Raw genomic sequence first — 17,108 nt, 5'->3', positions numbered from 1 at the left:
CCAGCTTTGGTGCGGAGTCAGAGAGTGGTGTTGGTTCCAGAGCCGCTCTGCAGTTGATGTGCTGGTTTCTACCATGTTACACCAAAACTCACTCCCAAGGGCCCGGGAACTGGATTTGGCACCACTTGGCATGTCAGGACTCTCAGCAAGAGAGCCCAGGTGCTGGTAGATGAAGTCTTCGATACCCCTCAGACTTAACAGGAGCCAATCTCCTTTGGAATCTTTGGAAGCAGGATGTAGAAAGCAAAGCCCAGTCCTTTCACTCCCAGGACAGAAGCAGCAGGCAAGCACGGCAAAGCAACAGGCAGAGGGGCGGTCCCTCCTACAGCGTCCAGCTCTTCTTCCTGGCAGAATGTCCTCAGTCCTGAAGAATTCCATCTATGTGGTGTCATAGGTCCAGTAATTATACCCATTTCTGTTGTTGAAGTAGGCAAACTTCAAAGAGAAGTCTTTGTAGTGCACAAGACCCTGCCTTGGCCCTAAACACACTCCAGTGGGATGGAGACTGCTTTGTGTGAGCACAGGCACAGCCCTATTCGGGTGCAGGTGTCAGCTCCTCCCACCACTCTAGCTTAGGAAGACCCATCAGCCTGGTGATGGGCCATCAAGATATGCAGGGCACACCTCAGCTCCCTTTGTGTGACTCTTTAGAATGAATGCACAAACAGCCCAACTGTCATCCTGACCCAGACGTGTATTCAGCAGACGGGCAGAGGCACAGAATAGTTAAGCAAGAAAATGCCCATTTTCTAAAAGTGGCATTTTCATACTTGCAATTCAAAGATCAACTTCACCAAAAGATGTATTTTTTTAATTGTGAGTTCAGAGAGCCCAAACCCCATATCTCCATGTGTTTCCAATGAGAAATTACACTTAAAAGATATTTCAAGGCACTCCCCATGTACTCCAGGGGTGAGATAGGCTTTGCAATAGTGAAAATCGATTGTAGCAGTATTTCACTATCAGAACATGTAAATGACACCAGTACATGTCCTAATGTTTAAATACACTGCTCCCTGCCTACCTATGGGTTGCCTTAGGCCTACTTCAGGGGTGACTTGCATATTTTAAAATGGAAGGTTTGGGCCTGGCAAGTGGGTGCACTTGCCAGGTCAAATGGCAGTTTAAAACTCCACACACAGACACTGCAGTGGCAGGTCAGAGACATGGTTACAGGAATACTCTTTTGGGTGGCACAATCAATGCTGCAGGCCCACTAGTAGCATTTGATTTACTGGCCCTTGGCAACCATAGTGCACTTTTCAGTTGACTTACTAGTAAATCAAATATGCCAATCGTTGATAAACCAACCACCAATACTATTTGGCCAGAGAGCATGTGCACCTTGGCACTGGTTAGCAGTGGTAAGGTGCCCAGAGACCTAAATCCTGCAAAAACAGGTCAGACAAAATAGGAAGAAGCCAAAAGGTTTGGAGATAACTCTGCAAAAAGGACCAGGTCCAACAATCGGTGTGCGATGAGATAGGCCTTTTTTTAAGCAATGGGTTGATAGTCTGACGCCTTCTTTCTGTCCACCTTCTACTGTCCTAGTACTTTAGTGACCCAAAACCATCACAATTTGCCCACCTGTTATCACCATAAACCCAATTCTAGCAACGCGAGGACCCCAAAGAGCTTATTGGCCACTTCTAGAACATAAAATGTCATGGGTGAGATTTGGAAAATCATTGAAAAAAGTCTTAGGCGCCCTCTGATCTCACAGTCTGGCTCGTTCACAACATAGAATTAGCTAGAGCTAACAATGCCTATTACCACTCCTGTATCTCTGAAGCAGTGACCTCATGCCGCTCAATCCCATGTAAACTAGAGCATTTTCTCTTCTGCCTCTCTTACGGTTCTCCATCTGGAATAAGACACCATGCACCCATCTAACAATTGAGACTTTATTGTAGATGTTCTAATCACTTTGTATCTGTGAGATCTACTACTGCAGTGACTACATTTCCACTTCATCTGGACTAACGTTCCAGTGGCATTGCCCAGTATCCTTTCTAAAGTTCACTGTAGCAATGAAGCTTGAAGTGATAAGGATGCGTACCTTATTTAAAGCATCATTCCTTGCAGTGGAACCTGCAACACAGGTGTGCCAAGCTGAGGTCCCCAGTCACTGCTGTCCTTACCACACAACTCCTAAATTCCTTGTTCGGTGGGAGGGAAAGTCTCCCATAAGCTAAAAAAACACAATCACCCCTTTCATCAAAAAATTAAATGTGAGTATATTCTTTTCGTTTGTTGATCAAATGATGGGAGTCACTAGACTTTACACCTAAATGTTGAATTAAATAACACATTTTGAAATTTAATTGGTAATTTCCAACCCGCAGATTTGATTTGTTCAATCCTGACCTGGTAAAATTGTATTCTCTTCCTCAGCTTTCATTTCTGAAACATAGTGCATCCCATTTTCATCTTTCCTGTTATGCAGATTTGTCTGCCCTGAGGTAATCTGTTTACTTGCCCTTGAATTGAGCCATGTTTAACACACAGAATTGTTAATGAACTCCAGAATTGAAACAGGAAGTTGTAGTGATAATGGGCCGCGCAAGGGAGTCCAGTTGACTCTGACATCATCCGTGCCCTTTGCAGTCTTTATGGCAGTTTCTGACACGATTTTCCTACGCAGATCATTCATAAAATAGTTTGTGGGATATACAAGGGGTTAGTTTACCCTTAAATTCTTTTTCAAATGTTTTCTGAGCAAGCTTTCCATTAAGCATTCCCTGTGACAATGGTTCAAAAAATTCCTGTAAGGAAATCAGTTTGATCCAAGTTCCTGAATCCTCTCTTGCAGATCTCGGAGTATATTGAAGAAGTCTTTCTTCCAGATGATTGCTTTATCCTGGTGAAGCTGTCCATGGAACGTATACGGCTTCTGAGACTAGAAGTAAGTAATGCAGCCAGGAAGTATGATCATGACCTGGCAGAAGTCGAACAGTGAGAAATTATTTTGATTTTTTTATTTTTTTTTCACCCCTCCAGGTCAATTCAGAAACCGTGAGGTATTCTATTTGCTTGTCCAAGCTGCGAGTGAAACCTGGTGACATTGCTGTACATGGGGAAGCTGTTCTGTGCATAACACCGCGTGAGAACAGCAAGAGCTCAATGTACTATGTTCTTCAGTCTTTAAAAGAAGATCTGCCAAAGGTAAGATGTGTGCTGTGGCCTTGAATCCATGCAAAGTGTGAAGTAGGAATTATTTACTTAAACAAAAGAAGGATCTTTGCAAGCTGTGTCACATGACGGGGCTGTAGTATCATAGCAGACCTCTAGGATCGCTGTCACATGAGGTGACACTTATTATCACTTTCATTTGGCTGTTCTGTAACATGAAATTACTGCAGCCTCACTCCTGGTCTACAAAGCAGGACAGTAGTAGTGCACCTGACTTTTGCAAGCACCTTAACACGGTTATACAGTTGCAGCCCTTCAGTGTATTAGCACCGTGGGGTGCTGCACTTAGTAGGCGTAGCCTTTGAGAGTGCTGCACCGTCAGAAAGCTGTTCCCACCTGGGCCGGGTGGATGCAGTAACATTAGGACGCCTCCACTGGCAAGCCGGTAAGTACACTTTAACAACAGGCGGTTGCTGTATCAGCTCTAACCAGCAATACCGGTTTCACCAGGGCTCTGCTACCACACATGGCCTCTGGGGGCGCTGTAATCTGAAAACTATGAGCGTGCACAGATTATAGGACTGACATAAGGGTTATGTTGTACCATACTGGATGTGCAATTGTCATAGCACATGCACACACACAGCCTAGGGTGGTACTGCATTATGTGAGTTGATGAATCTGCAACACACTATCCAGCAAAGTGCCAGTGTAGTTTCACATGGTTCAGAAAGATTTCAGAGTAAAAATTGTTTCTTTTCAGACATGGCCTGTGTCCAATCTTTACTGTAAATCACATGCTTCATCTCTATGAACCATGTATTGCTGTTTAAGAAATTTGTGATTTTATAAAAATAGGAATATTAAATACCAATCTATGCATTTTCCTGTCAATGATAGGTTGTGGTTCAAGGCATTCCTGAGGTATCACGAGCTGTCATTCACATTGATGAGCAGAGCGGAAAGCAGAAGTTCAAGCTGCTGGTGGAGGGCGACAACCTGCGTGCCGTAATGGCCACGCACGGTGTAAACGGAGCCAAGACCACATCCAACAACACCTATGAGGTATTGTATCATATCTCCAGTGAACTTCGCTTACCTGTGTTCCTGCTTGCTTTGGCTCAGGGATAAGGGAAGAATCACAACAAAAAAGTGACTGTCAAAAACTGTGGTTATTAACTAGGAATGTCCTTCTCCTCCAACTTAGAGTCCACTGGTTATGTCAGAAAACAATTCTAAGAGAATTTCGGTTCAACCACCTTTAGCTATGGCAGCCCACAGATAAGTGTATATTAACTTCAAGCATTACCAGCAATATTAAAGTCAAGAAAAAAGCACAATACAGTTCCCAAACCAATTTAGAGAAAAAGTTAATGAGCAAATGCAAATGACGATCATTAAAATAGGTTGAGAAACCAGAGATTTGAAGTTTTAGGGCAAAAACACCCAGAGAAAGTAAAGAACCATGAAAAAAACAACAGTTTGCAGTTGACCAGTACCTAGACACAATTTCAGTCCTATTGCAATGGAGGCTGAGTACTCCAAGCAGGTTGCCATGGCCATATAAATGACCTTCGGACTTACTATCCATCTTCTGGGAAAGTTCCTTCTGATTACTTTTGCAGCCCCTAGCTCTTCCAGGCAGACTTCAGGGACCAGGTTGCTCTCCAGCCAGGTCTTCTGTAGGCTCCAGTCCTCTGTGGTCTGCTGCACTTTCTTAAAGTTAAGTCTTTCTGCTTTTTGCATCTGTGAAGCAGATAAACAGGAGGCCAGTCACTTTGCCTGTGGAATGCACGTCCAGTCTCTGGGTGCCAGCATGTCTTTGAGTGAGTGTTCTTTTTCTAGCAGGAGACAGAAGATTTCTTTCTTCCAGTAGAGCCTCCTTCGGAGGGGGTCTTCCCAGGAATGTTCTGAAAAAGATATTGGTGGAGATGTCAGAAATATTCTGTGCACTAGCTACTGACTTAAGAAATTATGTCCCCTGGCCCTAACTATTTTCTCACAGTCCCTCGATGTCTTTTTGTAGCACTTCCCCTTTGCTTTACAGCAAATTACCCAAAGATCCTGCTGCAACATGTCAGAATCCTTCTGCCACCAAGAAGGCCTGTCTTTATCTCCTGAGCCACACCCCTGTTTAGATGATCCCTATCACGGTTCACCTGGCAGACCTGTATTTTAGTCCTAAATATGAGTGATGTAGACATACATTACAGCCCACATATGACATTTAACTTCCACAAAACATTTGCATGTTCTTTACCATTTTGCAGTGGTTTTACAAGACAGTTTCGTAGATCACTTGGTTGAAACCAATACCACAAACGTTTTAGGGCATGGATCCTATTGTAGCACAAGTGACAGTGTCACTGTGCACAGTGTCCTAATACAAGCAAAATTAGAGTCCACAAAAAGGTGAAAAAATCTGGGTGACCATGCAGAAAAGGCACATTTGCAACAGTGACACAATTTTAGAGAAGTCTTGCATTCAGAATTAAAAATACATGTATGTTAACATAAACCTACTCAGTACAAAAGAGCTGAAACGTACATCCACATAAGATAAATGTCAGTGTCCACATAATTTTATTTAGTACTGACCAACCCATAAGAAATTGTTATAGTGATATAATAGTGAATAAACCAGTTGAATCAAGAGGGAAATAATCTATCAATGTAGCAGTGTTGGGCTCATACTTAGTTTAACAAATTCCCTTTACCTTTTATTAATTGCGAATTATTTCCTTGGCACCAGATGCCCAGCGTCATAGTAAAAACATTCTCACGTTACCTTAATTTATATTGAGACGTAAAAAATGTCAGTCCAGAAGTGGCCCTATGGTTTTGAGTACGCAGGAATATTTTTGAAGGGTCTAGTAACTTTTCTGACGTTATTGACGTTGTTGATTATCTTGCTGGTACAAAAGAGCATTTAAATTTCAATAATTTATGGAATCAAATGTGTGAAAAGAGAACCTTTGAGTAATCTCAGATATGCTAGCACACTATGACTCAAGAGACATGTTTCTATTGATACACATTTTCTTTTTCCCTTGTTTTCCTTCGATAATGTACAAATTAAATGTAAAAGTGTAAGGGTACAAGAGCCAAATTGTTGATTTCGCGTTGTTCCAGGGAACGCAGATTTGAGGTCCCATTGTTCTGCGCAGCAGTGATGACTGCAGAGGCAATGTTATAAGACTGAACCTTCACTTCAGGAGTCTGCAGCCGCCGCTCACGGGGCAGAGCTGTCTGAGAGATGCGCGGAAGAAGCGAGACCATTGAACACGGGAACATGACGCACACGAGTCACAAATAGGGAAAATGTGATTATTTGCATCGAGAAGAAGGAGAGGGACAGAAAATAAGAAAGTGTCTTATTGCTGTGTCATTTCCGGTCTTGTAGCCAGTGATCAACGAAGTCCAGCCGGAGATTTCAGTGTCATAACTGCAAAGGTGTGAGCCAGGAGAATGGAAGGAATGCGAGTTTAGAGATGATGGCTGAATAAAGGAAAGATGCATTTCTCCTCACGAAGTGAATTGCTTGTATCGTGTAGTAATACAAATATAAAAGAGCAAACCGTAAGGAAGACTTTGTTTGATTTTACTACGTAGATATTATTTATGTACCGTAAACACCCAGCGGCAATTTGAGAACATGTGAAAGATAAAAGAAAATAGAAGATAAAAGCGTGTAATCTGCCACGGTGAATTTATTCTCTCCGTGCCTTTCACTCTCCTTGTGGGAAGCAGTATTTAGGGAGTAAAACGGAGTCTGAAAGGATAGCTGGACGAGTAAGGATGCTTCAAATTAAGGAAAAGAAGTTGCATGTGCAAGTACATTGTCTTTACATCGCTTTTCTCTTTTCACCTGCCCGATTTTTGTCAGGAAGTATCTGATGACACTTTGTGGGGGATGGAACGCGCTATATTTTCCAGCTGGGGACAGGTAAAGACATGCGGTGAGGCTATCATTGTCCCAGTGAGTGAAATGCAAATATAAAAGTGCCGATACTCCCCAGAAGTGCCTAAACTTTGGCTTTAAAAGTATTGCTTCGGTGCTGAGCAGTGCCAGCCCTCTTATTTCACGTTAAGGAAGCGCCATGAAAGAAAGTGATAGTTGTGAGGTGTTTGACTACACGTACAAATAAGGTAAACACCGCCTTTTGTGATGCAATGCCGCCATCTACTGGCAAAAGAATGAAGGGAGCCTTCACTTGTGTTCGAAATGTATTCATCAAATTTAAAATTACCCCATCCCGGTGTAATCCCAACAAAGAATTACACCAGGGAAGTGAATTTGTTTTCTTGGGATTAAATATACACGGGTGCGTTGTGGGCGTTCAAGGTTGTGGACACCTGCAGAACTTGGAGATCTCCCACATACTTGTAAGTTTGTGGGTATTCGCAAATTATTTTCTGGTAGCTTTATTCTCAGAAGACCGTTGGATATGTACTCCTGTTGCTTATTCCTTGTAAGAGTTAATGTGTTTAAGGGTAGAAAATGAAATGGAATGCACTTAAGAATGGAGAGGGAGTGAGGAAGGGTTTCTCCTCCCCCCCCTATTTAAAAACAAAAAGTTAGCAAGGACAAGTGCAAGAATGACATTGGGTGCTCCAGTCTCTGGCGAATCCTAGAGTCGGGTGGAGAGCTCCAGCGATTGAGCCAAACCCAAAAGACCATTTGAAGCAATCCAGGTGACTAGCGAATCGAAAATTTAGATGGGGATGTACCCAGTGATAGATTCTTCCTACTGAAGGAAGAATAAATCTGGCAGGCCACTGACTGGAGACCAGTCAGTTAACCCAGTAGTCCGAATGGGTAGGATCTAGTAATTGTGAAAAGACAGTTTCAGATGGGCAGGTCAATAATAGATGAATCTATCAATCCCAACCAGTGGCCAGTGAGAGGTGAATCTTCGATTTATATGGGTGCAGCAAGGTCAGGCGCTGTGGACCAGTGATATGCGAGTCAAACAGTCTGAAACTGTGACCAGGTTTTTGAGATGTGAATCAAAAAGCCGGATGCAGTTATCAAAAAGACAAGTGTAATCCAAGAGTTGGATGGTTAAGGATCTACCCGCTTATCTTCAGGCTGTGGGGTGAATACTCAGTATTTTTGCTTCCTTGAGTTTCTATGAATGTTGTGGGTATACAACTGTTTGAATTTGGACCCTCTCGTATGCTATAGTGGTAGGATTTTATGTAAAATCGAATTTTATAGAGTAGTTGATTTATACATTATCTCAAGAAGGCTTGAACGTCTAAGGCCATATTATTACATTCTAGAGTGTTTCTGCTCAGTGTTTTATTGGTGTTGCCTTCCCTTTGAGCCTCTTTTCTGATATTCTGTTGCTGCCTCTGCAGGTAGAAAAGACGCTGGGCATTGAAGCTGCGCGAGCCACCATCGTCAATGAGATCCAGTATACAATGGTGAACCATGGCATGAGCATAGATCGCAGACATGTCATGCTACTCGCTGACCTGATGTCCTACAAGGTAGGAATGACTTCGGGCCATTTTACGCTCTTTGTCATCATTCCTGTTAAAGTTATTTCAGGTACTGAAACACCTAGACCACCTTCTCAAGATTTATCAGCTTTCCTGGCTGCAGCACCACCGTTTTGGTTTTTTTACAGTAACAAAAGTCACATGCCTTTAATAGGTCAGCATCTTCAAGGGATACAAAATACACATACGATGCTTTTACACAGGCAGCTGGTAAGAGTATGGGTGCAAATGTCGGCAGTGCAGTATACATTTGTTATTTCAACATTGATGATAGGTCACAGAGACCCTTGCAACACAAGACATAAAAGGTAGCCACATATTGTGTGCACAGGCAATCAGAATTAGCATCTCAGAGAAGTGTGTTTTCAGTCGAGTAGTTCATGACATTTCTATGCCCTTTTCTTACAAATTCTCTGATCAGTCTGCAAATTCAAGAGCAAGTCTGCAGTGATTGTGACCTTTTACTGCTTTACGTACGTACATATGAATCTCTGCTAAGTGGACATTTTGCCTTATGGTGTTTACCAGTAAAGATGAATGAGTTAACAGCCCTGATAAAGCCCCCGTTTTCGATACTCTTATAGCAAGTTAAATAGAAATACACCAAGTATAGGGAAGAGAGAAAGGGTACACACACCCTGGAAGTAAAAGGGTTAGTAGCTAAATTTGGATCACACATGCCCAATTCCTTTCCATCTCTCAATACTTCGGGCATCCATTTAAGTAAAAAATTTTGAGGAGTGAACGTATAATTTTGCATCTCGTGCTAGATTTTCTCTGATCTAATGTGTTCACTTTGGAACTATAAATAGAGACCTGGATGTTATTAACTAGAGGATATTAGGAAGTAGTTTTGTCATGCCTACGAGTGGTAGATACATTTCCACCTTCCTTCTATCTAATTATTCACCTAATGCGATAGGAGCAAATGACCTAAGCAAAGAGAGCGTCTTATGTACTTTCCAACCAAAACGAATTTTATACTACTCAAATAGTTTTTTGTCCACATCTATTTGTTTGAGTTCGAGTCGATAACCATCAAACATTTGATGTGCCTGGCTTACATTGTTCTTCAACTTTTTTTTCCTACCTCTGCCTACACGTCCAATGAAACCCTTTCTCTTGGAAATGTAATTTTATCTAAAAAATGACACTATTCAGCTCTTCTAGATATGTCAAATTCAACATCTAAATTAGAATATAATGCCTTTCAAACACTATCAAAACATGTGAGACATTTTTTTTCGTCAAAGCAGCAGATAAACGGGGAATAATAGTGATCTGAAACATGCAGACTATGATCAGCTGGTTACAAACTCCAGAACACTAAAAAGACTCCAAATGGATCCTACGAACAATATCTGTAAGGAAGTTCATTATCTGTCTCTCAAAGGCTTAAAGAGACCTGACTGAGCACCAATAAATTTGAATATCTCAACTCCTCTGACTTTTCCATTCCAGCCATATATTTTCTTCCAAAAATACATAAGAACAGTTCAAAACCTCCTAGTAGACTGATTATGGCCTGATTTAATTCTGTTCTAAAGCCTCTGGCAGAGAACGTGGATTTTTCTATCAAACCCTCTGTACTACAAACACTTTATTTATCAGGGACAGTATGGCTGAATGATTTTCTTTGATTAATAAATACCGTGGATTTATTAGTCACCATGGACATTGACATTCTTCATGTTAACATTCCATAAACTGATGCTTTGTCATTCAAATCACCCTAGAAAATCATATAAGCCCTCATAAACTAACAACTGAATGTATTGTAGGCTGTGCAGCTGTGGAATTATGACGCAACTAGTTCATCTGCAAATAAACTTTTTATGAACAGATTAAAGGCATCATGATGTGGGGGGCTTTTTTGCCACAGATATAGCCAACTTATATGTTACTACTGTCTTTGGAGGTGATACCAATATGATATTAATAACCTGTTCAAAACCAAGATTTAAAAATGACTCCGATATATATATGTTCGATGGCATCTGTCGCTGTAGATACGCATGTTCTGCAATAGCTCGCCATCTGGTGTTGGGCCGGAGTGTTACAAGTTGTTTTTCTTCGAAGAAGTCTTTCGAGTCACGGGACCGAGTGACTCCTCCTTTTGTCTCCATTGCGCATGGGCGTCGACTCTATCCTCGATTGTTTTTTTTCCGCCATCGGGTTCGGACGTGTTCCTGTCGCTCCGAGTTTCGGAACGGAAAATTAGCTAATTTCGGAAGATTTTCGTCGGTATTGTTGCGTTCGGGATCGGCGTACTTACATTCAACACCGCATCGAAGATCGAACAGCTCCGGTGCCCTTCGGGGTAGTTTTTTCGATCCTCCGTCGGGGCCTGGTCGGCCCGACCGCGTGCTGAAGAACGCCGATGGAACGGACCCCGTTTCGTTTCTGCCCCAAATGCCACAATAAATACCCCTACACAGACCAACACTTGGTCTGCAACCTGTGCCTGTCACCTGAGCACAGCGAAGACACCTGCGAGGCCTGTCGTGCGTTCCGGTCCCGAAAAACACTCCGAGACCGTCGAGCCAGAAGACTTCAGATGGCGTCCGCACCGACAGCCCACCGGGAGTTCGAGGAACAGGAAGAGGAAGGTACCTTCTCGATCCAAGACTCCGACTCCGAAGGATTCGACGATACACAAACCGTGAGTAAGACGTCGAAAACCACACAGAGGAAGATTTACAAGGCCCAGGGGACGCCACTGCCACCAGGCCATGGCTCGACCCATAAATTCGGTGACCGACCATCGGCACCGAAAAAGGCCCAAACAGTGCCGAGATCGTCCGACTCCGGTCGAGACACCGGCACGCAGCCTTCTCGGGACCGAGAAAGTGCTGGAGACAAGCCTCGACACCGAGATGCCGGTGTGGACACGGCTCGACGCCGAGACAGCGGCACAGAAACAGATCGACGCCGAGAGGTTTCGGCCCCGAAAAGGAAAAAAGTCACCTCGGAGCCGAAAAAACACGCAGACAAAGTTTCGATGCCGAAACAAACTGCAAGCGACCCAGCTTCAGGCTCTTATACAGAAGAGCACTCGCTAACCTCCCAAATGCAGAAGCATAGGTTTGAGGACGAGCTACAAGCAACTGATGTGGACCATACGCAAAAGCGTATCTTCATTCAGCAGGGGACAGGAAAAATAAGCACCCTTCCCCCCATTAGGAGAAAGAGGAGGTTGGAGTTCCACACGGAACAAACACCACAACCAAAAGTGGTGAAAAGAGTTACACCACCACCCTCACCTCCGCCCGTGATTGACGTTTCACCAGCACAAACTCCATCACACTCCCCAGCTCACACCACCATGAGCCAGGGTGACCAAGATCAGGACGCATGGGACCTATACGACGCCCCACTGTCAGATAACAGTCCGGAGGCATACCCTTCGAAGCCATCTCCACCAGAAGACAGCACCGCGTACTCTCAAGTGGTGGCTAGAGCAGCACAATTTCACCACGTAAGCCTCCACTCAGAACAGGTCGAGGATGATTTCTTATTCAACACACTCTCCTCCACCCACAGCTCATACCAAAGCCTGCCTATGCTCCCTGGTATGCTCCGCCACGCAAAAGACATCTTTAAGGAGCCGGTTAAAAGTAGGGCAATGACACCAAGGGTAGAAAAAAAGTATAAGCCGCCTCCTACGGACCCGGTTTTCATCACTACACAGCTGCCACCAGACTCTGTCGTTGTAGGAGCAGCTAGGAAAAGGGCCAACTCTCACACATCTGGAGATGCACCACCCCCAGATAAAGAAAGCCGCTAGTTTGATGCAGCTGGTAAAAGAGTCGCAGCACAAGCTGCAAACCAGTGGCGCATCGCGAACTCCCAGGCACTACTTGCGCGCTATGACCGAGCCCACTGGGACGAGATGCAACATCTCATTGAACATCTGCCCAAGGACTTACAAAATAGGGCAAAACAAGTGGTTGAGGAGGGACAGGCCATCTCCAACAACCAGATCCGCTCCTCCATGGACGCTGCAGATACAGCTGCACGGACAATTAATACATCTGTAACTATCAGAAGGCATGCATGGCTCCGAACGTCTGGATTTAAACCAGAGATTCAACAAGCAGTTCTCAATATGCCTTTTAATGAAAAAGAACTGTTCGGTCCAGAAGTGGACACAGCGATTGAGAAACTCAAAAAAGATACGGACACTGCCAAAGCCATGGGCGCACTCTACTCCCCGCAGAGCAGAGGGAATTACAGCTCATTCCGTAAAACGCCCTTTCGAGGGGGGTTTCGGGGTCAAAGCACACAAGCCAGCACCTCACAAGCCACACCGTCCAGTTACCAAGGACAGTATAGAGGAGGTTTTCGGGGACAATATAGAGGAGGGCAATTCCCTAGAAATAGAGGAAGATTCCAAAGCCCCAAAACCCCTACTACTAAACAGTGACTCACATGTCACTCACCCCCTCCACACAACACCAGTGGGGGGACGAATAGGTCATTATTACAGAGCATGGGAGAAAATCACTACAGACACTTGGGTTCTAGCAATTATCCAACATGGTTATTGCATAGAATTTTTACAATTCCCTCCAAACATACCACCAAAAGCACAAAATTTAACAACACACCATTCCAATCTCCTGGAGATAGAAGTGCAGGCACTATTGCAAAAGAATGCAATCGAATTACCGTATTTATCGGCGTATAACACGCACTTTTTCTCCCTGAAAATAGGGGGCAAATGATGTGTGCGTGTTATACGCCGATAAAATTTAATGGTTTTTTTTTTTTGTAATTTCCTCTTAAAAAGAGGTGCGTGTTATACGTCGGTGCGTGTTATACGCCGATAAATACGGTAGTGCCAAACACACAAATAAACACAGGAGTTTACTCACTGTACTTTCTGATACCAAAGAAGGACAAAACACTGAGACCAATCCTAGACCTCAGAGTAGTGAACACTTTCATCAAATCAGACCACTTCCACATGGTCACACTACAAGAAGTATTGCCATTGCTAAAGCTGCACGATTACATGGCAACTTTAGACCTCAAGGATGCTTATTTCCATATACCAATACACCCATCGCACAGGAAATACCTAAGGTTTGTATTCAAAGGAATACATTACCAATTCAAGGTACTGCCTTTCGGATTAACAACCGCACCAAGAGTCTTTACCAAATGTCTAGCGGTAGTCGCAGCACACATAAGAAGGCAGCAGATACATGTGTTCCCATATCTAGACGACTGGCTAATCAAGGCCCATTCGTTAATAGAGTGCTCAAATCACACAAATCATATCATACAAACCCTCTTCAAACTAGGGTTCACCGTCAATTTCACAAAATCCAAAATTCTGCCACGCAAGGTACAACAATACCTAGGAGCCATAATAGACACATCAAAAGGAGTAGCCACTCCAAGTCCACAAAGAATTCAAAATTTCAACACCATCATACAACGCATGTATCCAACACAAAAGATACAAGCAAAGATGGTATTACAACTCCTAGGCATGATGTCATCATGCATAGCCATTGTCCCAAACGCAAGACTGCACATGAGGCCCCTACAACAATGCCTAGCATCACAGTGGTCTCAAGCACAGGGTCACCTTCTAGATCTGGTGTTAATAGACCGCCAAACTTACCTCTCGCTTCTGTGGTGGAACAACATAAATTTAAACAAGGGGCGGCCTTTCCAAGACCCAGTGCCACAATACGTAATAACAACAGATGCTTCCATGACAGGGTGGGGAGCACACCTCGATCAACACAGCATACAAGGACAATGGAACGTACATCAAACAAAACTGCATATCAATCACCTAGAACTTCTAGCAGTTTTTCAAGCACTAAAAGCTTTCCAACCAATAATAGTTCACAAATACATTCTCGTCAAAACAGACAACATGACAACAATGTATTATCTAAACAAGCAGGGGGGGACGCACTCCACGCAGTTAAGCCTGCTAGCACAAAAAATTTGGCATTGGGCAATTCACAACCAAATTCGCCTAATTGCACAGTTTATACCAGGGATACAAAATCAACTCGCAGACAATCTCTCTCGAGATCACCAACAGGTCCACGAATGGGAAATTCACCCCCAAATTCTGAACACTTATTTCAAACTCTGGGGAACACCTCAGATAGACTTGTTTGCGACAAGGGAGAACGCAAAATGCCAAAACTTCGCATCCAGATACCCACACAAACAATCCCAAGGCAATGCCCTATGGATGAACTGGTCAGGGATATTTGCTTACGCTTTTCCTCCTCTCCCTCTCCTTCCTTACCTGGTAAACAAACTCAGTCAAAGCAAACTCAAACTCATATTGATAGCACCAACTTGGGCAAGGCAACCCTGGTACACAACGCTGCTAGACCTATCAGTGGTACCCTGCATCAAATTGCCCAACAGGCCAGATCTGTTGACACAGCACAACCAAAAGATCAGACACCCAGATCCAGCATCGCTGAATCTAGCAATCTGGCTCCTGAAATCCTAGAATTCGGGCACTTACAACTTACCCAAGAATGTATGGAAGTCATAAAACAAGCCAGAAGGCCATCCACCAGGCACTGCTATGCAAGTAAATGGAAGAGGTTTGTTTGCTACTGCCATATTAATCAAATACAACCATTACACACAACTCCAGAACAGGTAGTGGGTTACTTGCTTCACTTACAAAAATCTAACCTAGCTTTCTCTTCCATTAAGATTCACCTTGCAGCAATATCTGCATACCTGCAAACTACCTATTCAACTTCCCTATATAGGATACCAGTCATTAAAGCATTCATGGAGGGCCTTAGGAGAATTATACCACCAAGAACACCACCTGTTCCTTCATGGAACCTAAATGTTGTCCTAACTAGACTTATGGGTCCACCTTTTGAACCCATGCACTCCTGCGACATACAGTTCCTAACCTGGAAGGTGGCATTTCTCATCGCCATTACTTCCCTAAGAAGAGTAAGCGAGATTCAGGCGTTTACTATACAGGAACCTTTTATACAACTACACAAAAATAAAGTCGTCCTAAGAACCAATCCTAAATTTTTGCCAAAGGTTATTTCACCGTTCCATCTAAATCAAACAGTGGAACTTCCAGTGTTCTTTCCACAGCCAGATACCGTAGCTGAAAGGGCACTACATACATTAGATGTCAAAAGAGCATTAATGTATTACATTGACAGAACAAAAAACATCAGAAAGACTAAACAACTCTTTATTGCATTTCAAAAACCTCACGCAGGAAACCCAATTTCAAAACAAGGTATAGCCAGATGGATAGTTAAATGCATCCAAATCTGCTACCTTAAAGCTAAACGACAGCTGCCCATTACACCAAGGGCACACTCAACCAGAAAGAAAGGTGCTACCATGGCCTTTCTAGGAAACATCCCAATGCAAGAAATATGTAAGGCAGCCACATGGTCTACGCCTCACACATTCACCAAGCACTACTGTGTAGACGTGTTATCCGCACAACAAGCCACAGTAGGTCAAGCCGTATTAAGGACATTATTTCAGACTACTTCCACTCCTACAGGCTGATCCACCGCTTTTGGGGAAATAACTGCTTACTAGTCTATGCAGAACATGCGTATCTACAGCGACAGATGCCATCGAACTGAAAATGTCACTTACCCAGTGTACATCTGTTCGTGGCATCAGTCGCAGTAGATTCGCATGTGCCCACCCGCCTCCCCGGGAGCCTGTAGCAGTTTGGAAGTTACCTTCAATTATTTATATATGTATCATCTCAACCTTAAATAGGTGCATACTTAGTCACTCCATTGCATGGGCACTATTACTACAATTCAACTCCTACCTCACCCTCTGCGGGGAAAAACAATCGAGGATAGAGTCGACGCCCATGCGCAATGGAGACAAAAGGAGGAGTCACTCGGTCCCGTGACTCGAAAGACTTCTTCGAAGAAAAACAACTTGTAACACTCCGGCCCAACACCAGATGGCGAGTTATTGCAGAACATGCGAATCTACTGCGACTGATGCCACGAACAGATGTACACTGGGTAAGTGACATTTTCAATATATATATATATATATATATATATATATATATTCGATGGCATGTGTAGCTGCAGATACACATGCTGTGCACATCCCGCCATCTGGTGTTGGGCTCGGAGTGTTACAAGTTGTTTTTCTTCGAAGAAGTCTTTTCGAGTCACGAGATCGAGGGACTCCTCCCATTTCGACTCCATTGCGCATGGGCGTTGACTCCATCTTAGATTGTTTTTTTTCCGCCATCGGGTTCGGACGTGTTCCTTTTCGCTCCGTGTTTCGGGTCGGAAAGTTAGTTAGAATCTCGGAAAAGACGTCGGTATTGTTTGCGTTCGGTATCGGGTTAGTTACAACAGATCGACACCGAATTTAGAAGAGTTCCGGTGGCCCTTCGGGGTTTTTTCGATCCCCCGTCGGGGCCTGGTCGGCCCGGCCACGTGTGAATT

The 17,108-nt window shown here is 43.7% G+C and overlaps 1 protein-coding gene across 2 annotated transcripts in view; it reads left to right on the top strand.

The window, feature by feature from the left end:
• POLR3A (RNA polymerase III subunit A) overlaps positions 1–17,108 on the top strand; it is a 275,253-nt gene that overhangs the window by 229,067 nt on the left and 29,078 nt on the right. For both annotated transcript variants that reach the window (XM_069240172.1, XM_069240171.1), the window contains 4 exons: positions 2,813–2,905; positions 3,001–3,165; positions 4,033–4,197; positions 8,497–8,628. In XM_069240172.1, coding sequence (XP_069096273.1) covers positions 2,813–2,905; positions 3,001–3,165; positions 4,033–4,197; positions 8,497–8,628 — 555 coding nt within the window. The remainder of the gene's footprint in view (positions 1–2,812; positions 2,906–3,000; positions 3,166–4,032; positions 4,198–8,496; positions 8,629–17,108) is intronic.

Source organism: Pleurodeles waltl, chromosome 6, assembly GCF_031143425.1.
Source record: "Pleurodeles waltl isolate 20211129_DDA chromosome 6, aPleWal1.hap1.20221129, whole genome shotgun sequence".
Lineage (NCBI taxonomy): Eukaryota > Metazoa > Chordata > Amphibia > Caudata > Salamandridae > Pleurodeles > Pleurodeles waltl.
Note: the sequence above shows the minus strand (reverse complement) of the source record. Positions and strands in the feature narration are given on the sequence as shown.